We start from the raw sequence: 20,613 nt of genomic DNA on the forward strand, positions 1-20,613 counted from the left end.
TTATACGAGGATACCTCTCGTTGCATTATGTTTGCCGCGCGGAAACTTAAAACTTTCGAAATATACGCGAAAACATCGAAGAATTTCAACGATTCACCACCGGACACAAAAAACAGGTCAGAAGGTATCCTCATGCAAGGGCCTACTTGACTCTGGGCTTGCTTTTACTTGGCACTGTTGCCAGTGAGGTAGCCAGGAATTTTGTTTGGGGGCGGGGAGAGGGGAAATTAAGGGGGGGCAACCAGGGGGGGAACTTTTGAAAAACAGGGTACTAAGTAGAGGGTTTTTAACTAATTTTAACAGTTTTCATAATTGATAAACTTCTTTTTTCAAATAAATCTTATGTAAATTTAAGATTTTTCAATATGTTGGTTTCTTTTATGAGGCAATTAAGTGATTGTGTTTTTATATTTCGGGGTTGTCCAAACCCCCCATATCCTCCCCTCTCTAAGCCACTGGCTGTTGCCCAACCTCCCTGCATTCTATTGGATAGCAATCATCAGGGAGAAGCGGAGCGATCAATTTTGGATGTGGGTGAGTAGTCTCGAATGATAGGCTACACCGGATCAGAAGGGCGGTTCGGAAAAATCGATTCTTTTCAAATCCATCTGGCCCAATGAAAAAAAGTAGTGGGACCGATCAAAAATAAGGCCTGAAAAATTTGAGACCTCTAGGTGAACCCCTGACCTTCGCTCAAATGCAAATTAGGGGGGGAGGGTCGAAACTCGAAAAATATAATATTTTATGGTCATTTCCTATAGAATTTGCCGAGTTACTAGACTTTCAGGGCAAATATTTAGTGCATTCTGGCGTATCTGCCACCATTTAGCCACAAAATGCCTAATCGTCTGTGAAGAAAATATTCCAGTGCCCACACAGCGTCACGGATACAAGAACGGCAGGCCGATCCTGTCCCCTCCCTGCTCGCTTCTCCCCCTCCCACGCCTCGAATACAGCAAAATTCATCCTGCGTGTGCTGCTAGGAGGGCGTTTATCTTTGATTATATAAATTGGAAGATGGTAGAAGGTAATAAAGGAAGCGTAGTGAGATGACTTGTCCCTTATTTGGTGCCTTGTCGGTGTTAAACAAATCGATGTTACCAACTTTTAGAGAAGTGATGAAATATTTTTAGATCCGAGAACGCAGGAAAGAAACCTATGGTCTATGGAAAGGCCTAGCCAGACAAAGCAAGTCTAACCAGACAAAGCCCCTTATGAAACTGATTGATGCATAGAAATTCCTCACGATTTCCAGATGGGCTGGAGAGCTGAAATTTAAAAAATGTTAGCTCTCCTACTCCTCTGCAAGGAAGAGTACAACTATACATTTACTTACCCTCTAGAATATTGTCTTCAAGTGGCCCATTGTTTTCTCATCTGTGGCTTATTATGATACTTTAGCAGTTAACACATTCAACCCATGTTTAGGCATGAATGATTTGGTCTTGATCAGTTCATTGCTTCCCAGGAAATCACTCAATTCAGCCTGCAGGGCAAGCAAGGTGACCAAATTCATTATGCTAATGGATTAAGGTAACTTGACTGGTGCAAGAATCATACCAACTGTGTATAATGAAACATAGTTCCGATAATTTGATTCAATAGTTGTGTTTTATTTTTGTAATTTTTACTGCTTATGCAGTGCATTCAGGAACTGGCAGAGAAAATCTGCAACTTACACTATCCCAATAGAAAATTTGTTTGAAACAAGAACTGAGGAAATATACAAAACAGTACATCGAAAAAAAATACAGCTATTTTCTTGCTGCAAAATTAGTAATTGAAAGCAAATTTTGAGCTCTGGCAAGATTTATATCTTTGAAATTTCAATAAGGCTATGAAAATAGAGATAGTGAAAAGTACCTATGATGTTGGTTTGCCTTCTGAATTCTAACTTTTTGCAATATCAACAATTTAATGGAATCCCTAATATTAATTATCATGAAGTTCGTTTACAGCCTTAATAATTATGTGAACTAAAATTTTCTGAAACATAGGAGCATATTTAAAAAGCAAAATACGTGACCTATTGGCAATACTATAAGAAAAATACATATGTTTATTTATACATACAATAAAATATTCACATCATCCCAGGCAGAAAAAAATAAAAACTATGGTTAAAAAGTTCAACAATAAAGAAATAGAGTATAAACATTCCAACAGTCATAAAAGATTTGAGAAGGTGCTTTTTCGTATACGAAAATGTGTCAGAGCACTGAGTCTTTCTGTCTAAATATTTGAGAAAACTAGATTAAAATGGTCCCAAATTTCACTGTTGAGTTCCTAACATCTTATAACTACTCTCCACTGAATATGAATGCTGTTATTGAGAAATATGTCATTAGCACAACTTTAAAGTGTCATTGCTCTTCAGCATTGTATTCACCACACACGACTGCATACATTCAGCTCCAGCAAAGCATTTCCTGTCAAAATCATCCTCTTGGCCGATGTGAACAATAAACTCCATAATATTCACGCTTTTTTCATTCAAAATTGCCTCAGTAGCTGAGTTTGCACTACAATACCATTAAATGGTCACTAAAACACATTCATTGGTCCATGTCTTTTAAGACTTTTCGATGCGAGCAATTTCGTGATTGCATCACGATTCTCTCATGATGCAGGGTTAAATCACGGTTCAAACTCTCTCTCACTTAAATTAAAGCCTCAGTAACTTCACTTACTATGTGTTCATAGTGGATAACCAAGGCACTGGTTTGATTCTCAACAGATTTCATTGTCATTAGTCACTGATGGCATCTGGTTTCCACAACAGTCTGAGCGTACACATGGGGCATACACTTTCTTTCCATTGTCAACTGTGCAGGTCAAACAGCCATTTGCCACAACTTTTCTCCTTTTAAGAGGTGATTCATAGTCCTCCATGACACAGAACAAGACCTAGAACAAATAAAAATTATAAACACACATGATTTCTCTAGGGAATGACCTAGTAAAGATCAATAGCCAACAAGCAAACTCCCTTGATGTACATATGTATGATGCAAATACCCATGTCCCACACATGGATCTTTTTACCACATGGCATACACTGTGTCTACCGAGGCCCACAGTGCCCCTAAGGTCCTTCCTTGCATGGACCTTGGCAGCACTGTGAGCCTTAATCTAGATTCCACCAGAGACCCTTAGTATCAAAAAACCACAGTTTTGCCCACACAGGCACATATGTATATGGGAATACCAATGACAAAAAGAGTGCTTGAATCAACACATGTGCTCCTATCTGGCCATATCCTTTTTTCTCCCATTCCCTCTTGATCTTCCTTTTATGTACTATCATTTGCAAAAGTCTTGCAACAAATCGAGCGGCGCCACTTTCGCTCCACAAAGATTGTGCCCGGTAATTGTACATGTACATGTATACCCAAAGGTCCAATATGTACAGTTTTATTTATTTATCTATGTTTGCAGAGTCTCACAATTTTAGGATTCAATGTGATGCAGTTTTATTAGAGTTTTGCTCAAGCACTCATCCAATGTAGGATCATGAAGCCCTCCCCTTTAAGAAGGCTTCCGAACCAGAAATATTTAATTAAGGACCAAATTTTGTTCTGATGATATAAGCCATTGCCCCTCCTATTCTAAAATTATCAGATTAATTACAAAATTAACAGCATATAAGTCAGAAAGTATAACATTAAATAATCAGGGACGCCGACTCCATGAGGTCTGAGGGCTGAGCCCCCTCAAAAATTCATTATTGGTGTGAGGAAAAATGTGTCAGGCTTGTCGATTTTCCTCGGAGTGTCCATATATCGAGATTTGAATTATCAGGGTTCCTATGCTGATCATATGACTCTTCTAAAATGCTTAAAAAACTTATAACTCACTACTTATAAAATTTCCTGGGGAAAGATCCCCGGTTAGGGGCATACCGATATTTTTTGCAAGTCGGCATCCCTGTAAATAATGAGCACTTGAATTTGATTTTGAATATAATGCATGGGCCAAAAAGACCAATATGTACCATCATTCTCATAAGATATGGCTAACTATGAGTAACAGAAAAGTGACGCATTATATCATTATTCCATTCCCACATTCCATGGTATAATATTTTAACTTACTTTAATTAAATTTAATAAAACGATCGAAAAAAATGTTGCTGGGCCAATTAATGGAAGGAAAAATAAAAATCTTTAGAATTTGTGGTACATATTGTGGCTCTAAAATTAGAAAAATAAGGCAATCTTTACAATTTTTCTAGGCTAGCTCTCAAATGAAAGTTTTTAATCCACCACCTTAACAAACCATGTTTAAAAATCTTTGATTAATATGTTAAAGCCACTTGTCTACAGGGGCGCAGCTAGGAATTAAGGCTAGGGGGGTTTCAGGCGCAACTAATACTGGGGTGCTTGGGGTATTGCATACCCACCAGGGTTAGCGGGAAGTGCGGAGGCCTTCCGCAGGAAAAAAATTAAGATAAATGGTTCAAAATGGTGATTTTTACGGCCATCTGAGGGATATTTTATTAATCCTCACACCATTCTATAAGCAACATTAATCCAATTAAGTAAAATAGATTTAACTTAAAAATTTCTGTGAGCTCTGGAGGGGGGTTTTATCCCTCAAAACCCCCCCTCGCTGCGCCACTGGTCTACACATATCTGATGCCAGATGCACTGTCTCTTAGAGATATTGCATACCACAAGGGGCTGCGGAAAGTAAAGAACCGCACCCTCTAACCCTAAAACAACGACCATTAATCTTCATCTCGCTGCGTCCAGTGACACAGCGAGGGGGGGGGGTTTGGGGGATAAACCCCCCCCCCCAGAGCTCAGACAATTTTTAAAAAGTTCAATCTATTTTATTTATTTAGATTAATATTACTTTTAGAATAGTGTAAGTATTAATAAACTATCCCTCAGAAGGCCGTAAAACTCAGCATTTTTAACCATTTATTTTAAATTTTCTCCGGCGGAGGGCCCTCGCACCTCCCGCTTACCCTAGCAGGTATGCCATACCCCAGACACCTCAGTATTAGTTGCGCCTGAAACCCCCCTAGCCTTAATTCCTAGCTGCGCCCCTGGCTGCGTCACACATATCTAGGGATTTTTTTTGCCATTTATTATGAGCAATTTTTATGAGTATTATGAGAATTTATTATATATTTGAAAATTATCACTAGGAGCCTTTAAGGGTAGATTCAATCCCCTCTTATACGCATCGGAGAAGGTACTCACAAATATGAGGCACCATAGAAATCCCGCGGCACTTCCGAAAGCTGCATCACTCCAGTGATGCATGTTGTCGGACACCCGCGAGATGGCAGTGAGTGCTGCGGCTAGGAAAAGGAATGCCTGTAGTCCAGCGCGCGGGAAAAGCCACAAACGCGGGATTCTGCACTGCAAGTAGTACTGGAGCGCGGAACAGACATGTGAGGATAAAGACGAAAATTAACACCATAAGAGCAGTGGCGTATCAAGGGGGGTCCAGATCCCCTCCCGAAACATAAAAACACAATTATTTTCCTTCAAGAATAAAAACAAAATATTGAAAAATTATGAATTTATAAAATATTTCTTTAACAAATGAAGTTTTTTGGATTAGGAAAAGTGTTAAAATTAGTTAAAAACCCTCTACCACACTGTTTAAAAAAAAAATTGGTGATTTTGGACCCCTCCGAACGAAATTTCTGGCTACACCACTGCATTTGAGTATATATTATTAACAATACGGATTCTCTTCACACTGAGAAGGCACTTCCTATAAGGATGACCAAGAGCAATTTTGTCTCACACAGTGTTTCCAATTAAAATACCTAATTATACTCCATCGGCGTCGAGTTTTTTTTCAGCATATATTATCAAAGTGGGATGATATTTACAGCAACCGAAGTACATTTTCGTTTTTCCGTAGTTAATATTGAGTTAATTTCATTTGATTATCTTCATCAGCGCTCAAGCTCAAGTAAAATTTAGGTGTGGCATGTTAGAAAATAGTATGAGACCGTGAAAATTGCGCATTACTTAAAGCTATAAATCCTTTTCGTTTACAAATAAAAATTTTTAAACACAGCACCATGAATAAAATCCTCTCACATAAACTCTGGTGAATGTGATAGGCTCCCGAGAGAATGGCGGTGCGCCTTTATCGGTACCTTCGATACACCTTTTGCCTGGATACGTGTACAATAGGGTGGTTTCCTACTATTTTTTTATTGCCTAAATCGAAAGATTATTACTCCTGGAGTACGTATTACACACTTTTAGATTTTTAAATGAATATATCTAGTTTTCGCGATTAAATGAAAAGTGAAAAATTTCAAGCGCGCGAAAACGCGACGGCTAAGTATGAATGCCGGGAAATCTCCGTGTGACGTCGTTCTGGTACCCGCTGCCGCAAGTGAGGTGACCTTGGGGAGAGGCTTTGAGCGCTGATACGACGCAGGATGCTAGCAGGTAGCAGAGTACCTTGCTAGCTGGTAGCGCTTGGCTTAAATAAGGATTATTAATACCTTATCAAACGAAAAAAACTTTCCGACCTTAGCCAGTTTTAATAGGTGATTATTAAGACATGTTTCCCTGAGCTCTGTGCCTCATGCATGGATTGGTAACCTCAGACGATGTAAAACTCCTATCTACTCGTATAGAAACTAGGTCCCTGTGACGTCACGTGGAGTGGCATCGCATGGGCGCCAAACTGGCCTTTTTCAAATGTGGATAAAAATTGACCATTGCCGGAAATACCGCTATGTCACATCATATGAGATCTCAAGTAAAAGAATTTTTTCATTTTATTGTCGCTGAATGATGTGTTTTTTTTATGAATTCTTGATTATTTGCCATCTCCTGCATTGTTTCTGTCACAAAAAACAAAGTTTCCAGCTTCGTTTTATATTTGGTCCTCGATGATTGGAAGATTAGACAAGTATAAGGAAGGGGTTGGAAACAGGCCTACAGTGGGGAGACAGAAAACATACATCTAAGGAGAAACGGAAAAACCCAGGGGTGGAAGGAGTACTCCAGTCATAACTGTAGAAGAACGACACTGGGGAAGAACCACAGAAACGGCAAGGCCAAGGGGATGGAGAAGAATAAAACAGGCACATTGAAAGAGAGGCAGCATGCCATTAGAAATGGAACGGTGGGAGTAAGTAGCGAAGCAAGGAAGGGGTGGGGGAGAGAAGTCCCCAGAAGGGTAGCTGAGAAAGGAGTGAGAATTAGCAAGGGTACCGGGAAGGGATTACAGGCAGTAGACAATGGTCAACACGATAGGGATGGAGGGTGGGCGGACGGAAAAACCCTGTGGAGCTTGGAGTCGGTTAAGGAGTGGGTGAAGAAAGAATTTGACCACTTGTTTGCAGGAAAGGGACAAACCTTTGTTCATTCATGAGCATATTTTTATCACTTTGCACAATGTCAAATTGCTCTAAAATATCGAGCCTTGTGCCCTTACTTTCAAGGTGAAGAATTTCTGGTTGGAAATGACAAGTATGTTGCGAGTGTTTGGTGAGAAGTGACGTTTCATCCCCTTTTTTCCAGCACCTTCTCTGTTCTTTCATTCTGGTGATGAGCCTGTCTGGCCTATGTAACACATGCAGCTTGAATCACAATTAACTTCGTAAATTCCGGATTGATGGACAGGTTCTATTTTGTCTTTGTTATGACACAAAATTTTACCGGCAATACAAGAGTTGTAAAAATAAACATTGAATTTATTATTGGAACATTTTCGAGCAATCCTGTTGGAAAGGTATCCCGCAAACAATAACTGGCACCTTTTTTCAGATTTCTCTGCTTCTCTGGAGGGAGAAAAGCTGTGAAATAACTCGCGTAACATTCACTGAAGGATTTTAGTTACAGTATTTAAACTGAAGCCACTAGAAACTGCATTTGATTTAACTGTAGAAATTTATGCAAAACTAGTACACATTGATGACAAAATGTTCAGTAGTGCAGTTTCATTTACAGAACGAGAAGTTACCGCAGAGACTAGTACGGAAATGGCGGACTAATTTCTCAATCATCGAGAACCAAAAACAAAAAGAAGCCGGAAACTTAGCTTTTTTTTGACTAAAACAATGTAAGAGATGGAAAATATGTAAGAATTCATAAAAAAATTGCCGATTGAAAAGGGGCCGATATTGCTTCTATTGTGCTTTTGCTTTCACTGAATTCTTCCTGGTCCTCATCCAGGTACTCTTCTTCTCGTCGTACATTCTTCCGTTGATGGTGCTTGTAAATATCTTGGACGCATGTGTTTCATGCTTACGATCCTAAAATTGTTGCAGATCTCCGCTATTTTTTTCTTGAGATTATAAGGGTCCTCTCAAAGCCCTTTGGTATTTCCTTATTGGGTGAATAAATTCCACTTATAATTTTGTACAGCTGGCTCGGTGTCTTTCCTCCTGCATTTTTTATTAGCTCCGCTGGAACATCGTCAATTCCATATTCTTTATTCATCCCCAGGTCTCCTATTGCATCATCAAATTCTAATTTTGAAATTAGGGCTCCCATGTCATCTGTATCCACTTAACCTTCGTTTGCGATAGCTTTAATTCTTACAATTAGATTATTTACGCTGTACAAGTCTTCAAAATATTTATTACGTTTCTTCACTTTGTCTTTGTCATCAATCATCAGTTATCCATTTTTGACCCTTAAAGTGTTACATCTCCCGCTCCTTTCCTTGAAGTGGAACCTTATAAGCCTATAGGCGGCTGCTGCTTTTCCATGAACAAAAATTTTCCCCCCATCTTCATGATTATTCTTCACCCTTAAATACGCATCAAGATATAGTATTCATTCATTATTTAGGTAATTTTATCCTTACGAAAACGAAAGAAAACTACAAGGACATGTCCAAAAAACGATCACCAATGAATACTTGATGACTTTGGAACAAACTGGAGATAATTAAAACAAGACAATACCACACCAGGAGCTATGGAAATCCTATCCCAACAAACTCTTCCCCAACCACCACAGAGGCTGTAAGCATACACATTATTTTCCCAACTCCAAACCTCACCATGGCACCTGAGAGAGCAATGCAAATAAAGGAAGCAGGCGAAAGCATTAAGAGGTACTAGGAGAGGAGAGGAAGCCATGGATCCATTCACTCACCGAGAGGTATGCCATTGAGTAGAACGCCAACGCGCTGTGGGCTGACGGGAACGAGAGTCTGGAAAGGAAAACAAAAACAAAAGAATGAATCCCATGAAGGAAATGAGAATGATTACGGGAGAAAGAAGGCATAACTACTGCTCGATCAGTCTCTTTTTAGCGGCTAATTACTCGCGTAAAACTTGTGCTATCATCTTGAAATTTTCACATGAGGTATATCCTGTTCAACTTTTGCCTATATCTTAAACATTATCTAAGTGTTTTCTCAGATGCAATTTGTATAAATTCAAGAAACAGGCAAGTGTCGACAAATATTGACTATGTACTATGAGCATTTCAAGTGTGAGAAGTAAAAGTTTTAAGGGAGCAATCCGTCATTAAACAATGACGAATACGCTCTACCAAAAGGTAAGTATTCATTCATTCTTACTACATCGGCGGAAAGAGTAACTTAGACAGTCAATATTTCTCATTTCGTAAATTAAACTCGGCAATTATGTAATTGAGTTTTATAGAACAATTTCAAGATGAGGCTGAATTTTTGCAGTCATTACGAGAGATTGAGCGTTGGAGTTTAGGAAAAATTAACTTAAAACTTATTTTTCCCCAGTTTTACAACGTATACCTATTCATGCAATCCCGACCCCAAAAATGAATATATCATTTAATAGCTACAAATATTGGTTCATTATTGCCGAATATAAGCAGCTATTTACGAATAAATTATCTTATAAATTAATAAAATATTTACTCTTGAAAATGCTGACGGATATGTCGAGATTTTTCACAACGTAAAACAAGGTAGTGTATGCTTTATCTGTCTAATTTAGATGATCCGGGGGCACTAACATGAAAAGGGACTTATACATATGCAAGATTAGGATATAAATCCGAATCATGCAACACGCTACCACAAACGTTATTAAATATTCGCAGCTCTTGACTGCTCTGTAACCAAGCGGTTCCCAGATCGATTCCTGAATTGTTATTTGTAGTGGGTACGTCGTTAAAAGCCGTCGGAAATGACCAAGTAACTGCCTAAAATTATCTTATGATAAATTCCACGCTCACCCATTATGACGCGCAGGACTCCGCCCAGATCCGAGTGTTATCAATAGATGACGGGCGACTACGCTACTAAAGATTTTCTGATCTGGACAAAGTTAAAATTTTTACCTTCGGGCTGAAAGTGTTAAAGAAAAAACAAATTGATCACACCTCAGGAAATTACATCTCGAACGATTGAAGGTAGGTAACGATTAAAGGTGTTTTAATGCATTTAGGCTATACCTACAGGGATGAAGGCCGGATAAAAACAACCGTCGATGAGCAAGTGGATGGTGAGAATGGAAAATGAAGACCGGGATAAAATGTACGCATCGAGTAATAAAATATGTGAAAGGAAAGGAATACTTATGGGTGAAAAGACTATCTGCTGGGAGAACTGAGCGGAGAACCGTGTCAAACTAATATTAGGCTACATCTTCACAGTGAAAACGATGAGGGGAGTAATTAGCTAATTAATCACATCAGGAATGCATAACATTCTTTCATTTTTAGAATTCTGAGGAGATCCCCTGAGAGAACATGGGTTCAGGCTCCGAAAAATCTCTTAGCGATCTTGATTTTACTCTTGAAATGAATTCAAGAAATTGATTAAATATAAACCCTTGTCACTTGAACAGTCCTTGTTTTAACTGGCTATTTACGATGCAATGCAGATTATGACTTCATAAAAAAAGGAATGAACGGCATGATGCATATCATCCATGACAATAGGTATTAACTGCTGATTACTCACTGTGAGTCAAACTTTGCTTACGCATTGAGCTCCATCACTTCCACTGCGCAAAGAAATACCATCTGATTCCGCGAAATGTGAGCCAGCATATGGAGCAGCATTAAGAGGATTCGCACTCCTGACAGTCTGATATATTGATTTATTGAACGACATAATACTCGCGCGTAAAATCAGAAAAAATTTCAATTTAGATACCGGATTTGTCAAGATCAAACATGGATTTTTCGCGACCATTTCAAGCAGCATAATGGTTCTAAGGATTGCATAATAACGACGGAATTTTTTCCTCTTTGCGTATGCATAACTCATAGGTCTCGAAAAACAAGTGATTTCCATGAGGACACTGCCGCCAACATAACAGCCGTCCGGAGTCGTCAGACGATGGCCCTTCAACGACCCCTGTTTACATACAGATTCACTTGGCCTTCGTCACTACTTTCGAGAGCTAACTAGCGAAGAGAATTCAATAGAGCAGGTGGTAAACCACTAGCACCCGCATTTATGATTTGCTTGAAGCGAACTACGTTCTTAAATACACATAATGTCTAAGTCCTGGAGAGGTTGATAACGAAAATAAATCAAAAAATTAATAAACTCAAACCTCTTACTCAAAAAAATTGTTCTTAATGGAAGGATTATTACGTACCACGTCAAAACGAGAGGGTTAAGATAGGCTCAAATCAGTGATCGTCATGTAAGCCAATCTTCCTTCAGAATCCATTGGATATCCACATTATTAAACTCTGGATCTGCTTGACTCCTGAGAAGATCGCAGGGGTACGGAAACAATGACTTAGCTTATTTATGATCTATTCTCCAGCCCAAATGTGACTTTTTTTCATTCGGGATATGAAATAGATTTCTCAGTAAGAAAATACAAAGTTTTGCATTCTTTTGCACTCCATCAGTTGGGTGAAAGTGTAAAAAAGAGGAAAATGTGAATGCAGCACAGGCCAAATGAACTTTGAAATTTAGAATTATTTTTTAATGAATTAGTCGGCAACCCCAAAGCAAGGCGAACGCCTCAAAGGGTGTCAAATTCAGTGTTTTTTATTTTTATTTCATGCATTATTAGTATTATGAGGCATTAAAATTATTATTATTTTGTTAGAGTTGAGATAGTTGTGGGGGCTCCCTAAGCTCGGGGCCCTCGGTGATTGCCGACCAGCCGACCTAGTAAGACCGCCCCTGGTGAGGATAAACAATTTCCACGGAGATAAGCCGGGCACTTTATCTTGCATCCGAAAAAATTGTCTTTTCTTTACAATATTAATGGTGCAATACCTATAAAAGCGTAGCAAAATGAGGTGGCATAATTTCCCTTCCGTAACTACGTACTTTCGCTTCCAGGAAGAGCACGCTCCCTCAATTACGACTTCACTGAATCATTCGCTAAGGTCAGAGCAAAGTGGTACGCTTAAGAGGTCGACATTCCAAACACTTTTGCCCGAGGGTATTATCATATTAAATATGTGCTGGAAATGGAAGACGCCCTTGATTCCTTAATCGTTCTCGGAATCACTTTCCAAGGCATCGAAGAGTACTCGCGAAAATACCTAATCGATCGTACGGAAATGCTGATCTCGGAAAAGGATGATGATTGCACGATACAGGATGGTGGTCAAATTGATACAAATATGTTTGCGTATGCAAATGAAAGTCGATCCTAGGGCAACCTATCCTCACATTATCATATCGCATTCTTTTCCATCCCTGAGTGCTCACTGGCCCCGAAGGAATGTGGAAAACGGAAAAATTCTGCGAGAGGGATAAAAAAAAACCTCTGGGCAATAATGCATTTTCAGTGTTTTCAAACACTTGTCCATCCACACTTTTCCATCCATAAAGCTCACTGCGAGCTAATGGCGAAGAAATATTTTGTTTGCTCATCGATAATGCAAACAAAAAGAGCGTTTGCGAAACTGGCTGGGCTTTTATGGGCCTCGAAATTTTTGTCACCTACGAGGGGACGATATCGCCTCAAAGCAAATAACATGAGTGCGAACTAGGACTGGTGGCTGTAAAACATATTCTTCGGATCCATAATGTTTGTGTTGTTCGGAAATGCATAGACTCAGTCGTATCCCGCCATTGATACCACTCCCACCACTTTAAAAAAATATGATAATTGATTGCGTATTTTGATTAACTGAGACTATTTGAGACATAAAGGACACTTATTTTGGCAAAGAAAATATAAATACATCGACTACCTTCAGAGAGAGAGAGTAATCCAGCCACAGTTTTATCGAATTGTTTGATAACGGTAATTGAACTTTCTATTACGGACGAATTTCCGATGAATGAGCATCTTTACATAAAATTTAATAGTAGTTACAAAACGGTTTTGCAAAGTATCTTATGGTTTGTAATTTTAATAGTGATACAAGGTTAGGGAGACTGTCCTTGTCGATAAAACATTTTAACTTAAAATTAATTGATATGAAATTTCTAGATCTGATCCATAAATAATTTATGATTGTGCACGAACAGTATATGGTGGGTAAAAACAAATATTGATACATTTAAAGAAACCTCATCGAATTCTTAGACATTCCAACTACGCATGGGATCATCCCACGCCTTAATTAGCAGAAAGGGGTTCTCTTCTTAATACGTAATAAAACTTAGTTCCCAAGATACAAAGAAATCATTATTTCCTAAAGCCTTATCTACAGTATGTTTTACGCAGCGCAAATCTTTACCCAATCTAAAAGATCATACTTTCCTGATTAGAAATAGACCAGGTTCTACATACTATTCAGTCATTCACATAAGCGAGCATAGTATGCCAAATAGCACGTTATGTGAGCGTTCACTCAGGATATAGTGTAAATAAATTTATGGTCGAGTAAAATACATGAGGAACACCCAATATTAAAAAAAAAATCACCTCCCGCAAATAATGTTCCATGGAAGAATTTTATCTTTCCTCTCTAGTGAATCAATTTCCTTCTTTATCACGCTAGAAATGTAGAAATTGAATGTTCTTTGGAAAGCATGCTGATTTAATGGAACAGAACCAAAGACCTGAAAAAATATTTTCCTTACGATGTAAAAATTCGCTTTCAATGGCAAATAAAAACGCCACTAGTTGGAAGATAATGTGAATATGAATTCATCTGAGACATTGATTTTAAATCTAAGTTCACTTTCATGCGCCAGAATGTTAAGATTTAGATGCAGTTTACCATGAAATAATTAAAATTCGTTCCCGAGGCAAAATTAGCAGGCATTTTCCCTCAATGCATCGATAAACATCCATTGCCTTCTATCCAGTTTTTTACTCGAGCCATTCACATGAAAATCACGTCATCACGAAATTTTCAATTCTCTGATGTCACTCCAACCTTCAATATTGAATTTTTAATGTTACTCTAGCCCTCTAGGAACAGTAATTTCTACCATGCCATCAACTGATCTCTTAAGGAATTGAACTTGAGGAAATGCAATAAGGAAGACTATGGATGACTGAATGCAACATTTAGCACCGTATGGTAGCTTTACAGTTTTTTTTTCAAAATCAATTCCTTATTTTTTTTAATGAGCTATATGAATAGAGGAGTTAGGCGTATGGGAAAATTTAATAAAATTTCCAATTTATCCCTTAATGATGGAACACGGGCTAACGGCAGCTCATCTAAGACGAGTCATTTTTCAGCTCTTCCATAATGGATCAAATAATTTTTCATTCTTCAAGGCTCTGAGCCAAGAAAAGAGGAACCGCACAAACTACCGTAAATGATAACCTATGCACACTACAAGGAAATGAACAAAGAATCACGTATCTAAGAAGAATGGATTGATGACTCAATCAAAGAAAAAAAACACAACAGTTTTACATATTTTTTTCCTAGACTCAAGGCCTCGTCAGATGTAGCGTTCGGGTCTGCCTTTGCGTTGAAGTCGCAACTGGAGAAAACTTTGGTTCAGTCATCAGAGTAATGATAAACATGAACGAAATGGCAAACTCCTATATCTTATGATGGGTCTGACGGTTCTAATTGGCTTAAGCCTTAAGTAATTACTACAGCGTTCTTTTCATTTTCTTTATGTCGATGAAAGACTTTATTTCCAATTTGTTAAATAAGAAGAAAGAAAATAACCATAGATATCAACTTGGCCTAAAAAGAAGAGTCAATGAAAAAGAGAGATGGCACTTTTTTCACAAATTTATCGAGTTTCGAAGGTAAAATGTGGTATCGTATGTTGGCTTAAAATGTTTTTCAAAATCAGTTCCTGATTTGTTTGTACAAATCATCTAAATGAATAGATACCGAGGCGTATAGGAAAAATAAAACAAATTTCCGATTCGTCCCTCAATGATGGAACACAGACTTTTCGAGACACACAATACTTACACAGTGTACTTGAGAATGACCTGACGTCAAAACGCGTCGAACATGACTCAGTTTTGCGGAAAAAAGATCATTTCTCTTTTTCATTGACTCAAGATGTTTTTATGACTCCCCTGCCTCAGTTACTTCAGTATAGAAGAGTTTCATTTTCAAACTTTTCCTATTTCACTCAATAGTAAAGAAGCTAGGGTTTCAAATCTGCCTTCAACTTTTGCTTACAGCGGCACCACCTCAAGTGCTCTTAAATATCTTTATTCTTGAATATCTTCTTTCTCGATTGCAATATTCGTGATTGTAATAATCCTGATATTTACTGCGATGTTCAGTCCAACTCCTCCATCCAGCTTTTCTCGATCGCAGCTGGGGCGAAATATCGCGATGCGAAGTGAGACAGCCTGAGACCGCACGCTTGGCATTCACGACGGATCCCAATGAATCATTCACGTCATTCATTAACGGCGACGTGCATCACCACTTCCGACGAATGGGCCGGGACGACAAGACGAGGCGAGGGTCGGATGGATTCCAGAGGACAGCCATCAGCATGTTCACTTCCCACCTCCCCACTCAATCCCGCCTCACGAGAGAGCAATCACCTGCGGCACAGGTTTATTTTTTTTTTAATAGAAACAATGGGCAGGTAGACCATTCTTTAAAATTTCTCCAACAAAAGCATAGGATGAAAACACCCTGGTGATTTCTGGATCAATTTCGCCGCTCAAAACTTTACACCAGATACGTCCGTCCGTAACTTGCATTTTCGAGCGTCCGCTTGAACGCTATGAAAAAAGACTATGATTTCCCGAGGTCGTTATTTTATCAATATGGTCGTTCACTCAGACACAGCTATCACAATCCATTATATGAAATCGGTTGGTGGAAGGGGGATATGTATAACAGCGAAAAGAAAATCTTCCTCATTTAGCCATTCTCCCATGAGTTTATATATTTAAAAAATGCACCCACTTTTCATGAGTTGCTAAAGTCATTAGAGCCCGACTCAGTTATTTAAGAGAGGGACGCTCATTGAGGGAATAAATCGCCCGCAAGAATATAAGAAACAACTAACCACGAGAGGACGATGAGCGAAACCGAGGACTCTAGCGGAGAAGCGGTGATCCGCTCGGCAAGAGTTCGTGATGTCATTTACTTAACTGCGAAAGCCGCGGATTTTTCGCCTGAAAGTGCTCAAGAATTATGCGAAGGATCGAGAGGGGAAATAGAGGCAGCGAAATCTTCCGACCTCGCTGGGTTACACAGTGTGCACTTACACTTCAGAGGCCAAGTCTGCAATGGACCTTTGTACCCCGCATCATCGGAAAGGTCTGCACTTCGAGAAGGATTTGGGAAAGCGAGGCCTCCCCGTGACAAGCACGACAATTTTAATGGGGTCGTAAGGTTCGGGAAGGGATACTCGCGTTACCATTGGGGTATCGCTGAAAATTACAACCTCAGCTTTAGCGAGAGGAACGCGGGGTAATAGGGGGCGAAGAACCGTGACTGCGGCTCGCGAACAACCTCTGCGACGTTTGGAGTGGAGTGCAAGGCTTAATTCCACGCTCAGATAGTTTTTTCCACGATCACGATTGCTTGGTTGTAGAAACGGAGTGACTTTTGGCCCCTAAGACTAGCAACTGTAAGTTTTGCCAATGAAAAATTTTGTTTCTATTGAAATTTAAAATTTTTATAAAATTTAAGGCTCTTGACCGTCCTCGAAATGTAAAAAATCGAACTATTTTTTTTACCAAATCGATTCTACACTTAGCATCATATTTTTATAGGTTGAGACGAATATACACGAATTATTAAAAAAAAGGCCACACTCTAATGGACAATAGTAAGGATAGTGCTTTTTCGCTTCAACACCAGAAGCTCTTTATCTAGGGTGGGTAGAAGTTAGTAGCTTGCTAGACAACCTTTGCTCTTGTACTTGCGAAATAATGTAATTTTTTTCTTTTCTACACTCTTCCTTTTCTCCGCCCCTTCCTTCATTTGATTATTCACCGTTATACTCGACAAAATGACAAAATGTCGACCTCCATTACCCGGAATCAGTAGCATTACTTTCACCAGTACCCGGAGATGACGCATGAAGCGTCAAATTAAATTTAAGTGGACACAATAGTGGACGATAACCTAATTTATAATTTCATACCATTAATTCACATTCCTGATGATGGCTCAGTAACCTGAAACATGTTGAACGCATTAAAATGATCTGCATTTGTTTTTTTTCGAACTTGAAAACCATCCATAAGATTTTGCCCGAATTTGTCAAATTTGGATGGCTTCTGCAGTTGAATTTTACATATTGAAATTTTCCACAGAATCTCTTCTCAAACCGCTGTAAGCTATTCACAAGGCCATGCTTGCACATCATCACGGACTTCTTCAAACAATCGCGCCACCAATAAAATCCAAAAATAAGAAGAAAATCACGAAAACGAATGGTTTCAGCGAGAAAGAGGTACATAAAGACCCGAGATCCTGAGAGGAATCACCAGTTATTCATACTGTAGATCCTTCATTATTGTGGAGGCAACCGGAAATCCTTGGAATCGTCGCTATCCTTAGCGCATAGCCGAGGACCACCTGTGCGCAAGAACGAGAGACTCATCTGAATTCTACATGCCATCGGTGAGAACGGCTTTCCGTGTTAGCATTCCGAACACCTTCCCGCTTCGCATGGATAGCTCTTGTTTAACACGAAGAAAATGCCCCGATGCCGTCAGCCTGAGAAGATTGCCGAGTTGCCAGAGAGTGAAAAAAGGAAACACAAACAACACTCCACAGGTAGTCAAAGTAACTCAGCATGTAACAAAGCGGGATCGGGTTGGTGTGTTGGCTAGAGCTTGAACTTCAAACCCAGTGGTTTTGAGTCCAAACGTTCTCCGTGGTAGAGATTTTTCAGGGTTAGCTCGATCCTAACTTCAGTTGCCAGTGGAGGGCACTTCAAGTACGCGAGGAAAGAGCTACAGACGTATCAGCTCGATCAATAAAAAAAAACTCTACTTCCCATCATTTATTTCCCAGAAAATTTATCAGGAACTCATTGCAAATTAGGCTTTTGTCAGAACGAGGATTTATTGGCAACAGCAAAACTGAAGATTCACCTTATGTATATATTTCATAGAGTAATATTATTTTGAAGGAGTTTACCCCTGAATGATATATACAGGATACGATATAACAAATGATAGCAATGGCTTTTAAAGTGATTAAATTTCACCATAGATTCAGGTACATTGTTGGTATGAATTTAACCCTTCGAATACTCCCCTTTAGCTCCACATTCAGTCCTCTAAACCAGGGGTCTCCAAAATACGGCCCGCGGGCCGGATCCGGCCCGCGAAGGGCTTTCATCCGGCCCGCGCACTCGTATCAAGTAGCGTGAGATTCTCGCTCGTTAAACTCTGTGAGACGCCGCTAGGAGCATTGCAGCGCTGTACTACACGTCAAAGTCGCCTTCAACAGTTCTCAAATAAGAAATACGCCACCGGATACTTCAGTAGACGTTGATATCAAATACTTCAGGCATCGGCAAATTTGCTATCCGGCCCGCGGGGCGATATGGAACTTGGAATGTGGCCCTAGTAAATTGGAGACCCCTGCTCTAAACCAACGTCAGACGATTTCACTGACTTTAACACTTCCTTTCGCGCGCTGATCAATCAATGCGTCGATTCTCCTGCAATTATTTCCAACAGATAATTCTGAACAACCGCATGCGTCACGTTCACTGACAATCTTTCTTACTGGAACCGAAGGGCACTCCGCCACTCATATGACTGGGCTCGAAATAGCTGTGACAAGTACATTGGAACTCTCATAATTGTAACACGATACCAATATTTCAAGGATACCGTGAGACAGAAAAAAATTATGAGAGATAGTTCGTGTCACCTAAGCAATTCCTTTATCCTAACGATGCACGCAGCTAATAATGTCTGCAGGTACATCCTGCACATTGCTGTCACTTGTCAAATATTCTCTTCTGCGGCGAAAGCAAAAAGAAAAAAAATACCCGTACAAAGTAAGTTCATTTGAAGGCAGTAATTGAATTTTCTTTTGTACCTCTACATAATGCGACTTTTAAAATGCAATTTCCGGAGCAATGAGCGCAAAAAGCCTATTTGTGTCGCTGAGGTTGGTACAAGAAGAGCATGTGGATGAACTAAAAAATGAAGTAATGAATGAATATTTTGTAAGTTCGTTTTTATATCAATACTCTGGTTACTGACCATAGATAATAAATGCTTTCTCTTTTTCTCCTAATGCGCACAAGATTAAAAAAATACTGCTTATTCAAGTTAAAAAGTCGAAGTTTTTTGTTCTGTTTTTGGCCGCACCAGCCAGATTTTCTTTTTATTCCTTCTAGTCCAGAGAAAATCACACGGCGGCAACTTGCTTACCACAAGGGTGCCTATATTCCAACATATTTTAATTCTATCGTCAAAATCATTAGTAGTAATACACTGGACTAAATTATCTATCGATTCCATACTAATGAAATGCATTTCTTCACTCGGACCCAGATGCATGTATAGGAAATATACACGTAATATAAGCACACACATGACGTTTTCAACAATGGTTCATTTAAATGGCTATGACAATTCTAATAAGGCATACACTCATTCATCAGTTAAAATCGTGTCACTGGGCACACCGAAGCCAGATTCTAACGCGCCGAGCTCAATGACAAACAGAATACGTACGGAGAGTCATGAAAAGCTCGGCTACTACGACGCTATGGGATTTTCGGAAAACTCTTCCGGGGCAATCAAAATAATCCTCAAGTTTTAAAAGTGTTGTCGACAAGGAGAATCGCGGAGAAATGAGGTTTCAAAGAAATATTTCATCACAATGTTTCACAATACAATAACCCCCCGGCAGGCCTTAAATCGAGTCATTCCACTATGATGGAACTTCTGATCACCTGAGTGAATGCCACTATGAGTGATATTGACGAAGTAGTGCCACCGTGCACAACATGCTTACATCAATATTCCCTAATGTAGGGGTACTGGTTACGACGTCCATGTAAGGTAAGCCAGATTCCAAGGCGAACAAAGGGATGGGGTATCCATTGTAAACAGAAAGAGGAAAAATAAATCATTGATTGATGGTGACAAAACAAAAACGCAATTACTTCTCAATTAAGAATCTAAAACACGTAACTTGAAAAAAATCAGGAAGAGACTGCGCTTGAAATAAAGAAAATTCTTGCTGAGTATATACCTTTATTGGGGCCACAGTAAAGGTTTTAGAAAAGATCAAGAGAGAGGCCATCACACATCTTTCAATCAAAGAAAACCACGAGAGACGACAATAAGAAGAGAGCAAACAGGTACTTTTT

At 39.2% G+C, this 20,613-nt stretch overlaps 1 protein-coding gene across 1 annotated transcript in view; it reads right to left on the bottom strand.

Annotated features, from left to right (window-relative positions):
• Positions 1–1,592: 1,592 nt before the first annotated feature.
• The window catches only part of LOC124157357 (phospholipid phosphatase 1-like), a 177,813-nt gene continuing 158,792 nt past the window's right edge, over positions 1,593–20,613 (bottom strand). Inside the window, exons 4-6 of the mRNA XM_046532021.1 lie at positions 9,096–9,153; positions 5,211–5,384; positions 1,593–2,907 (exon numbers count right to left, since the gene is read on the bottom strand). Of these exons, the coding sequence (XP_046387977.1) occupies positions 2,731–2,907; positions 5,211–5,384; positions 9,096–9,153 (409 nt within the window). The 3' untranslated portion in view covers positions 1,593–2,730. The remainder of the gene's footprint in view (positions 2,908–5,210; positions 5,385–9,095; positions 9,154–20,613) is intronic.

Source organism: Ischnura elegans, chromosome 4, assembly GCF_921293095.1.
Source record: "Ischnura elegans chromosome 4, ioIscEleg1.1, whole genome shotgun sequence".
In the NCBI taxonomy this organism is placed as follows: domain Eukaryota; kingdom Metazoa; phylum Arthropoda; class Insecta; order Odonata; family Coenagrionidae; genus Ischnura; species Ischnura elegans.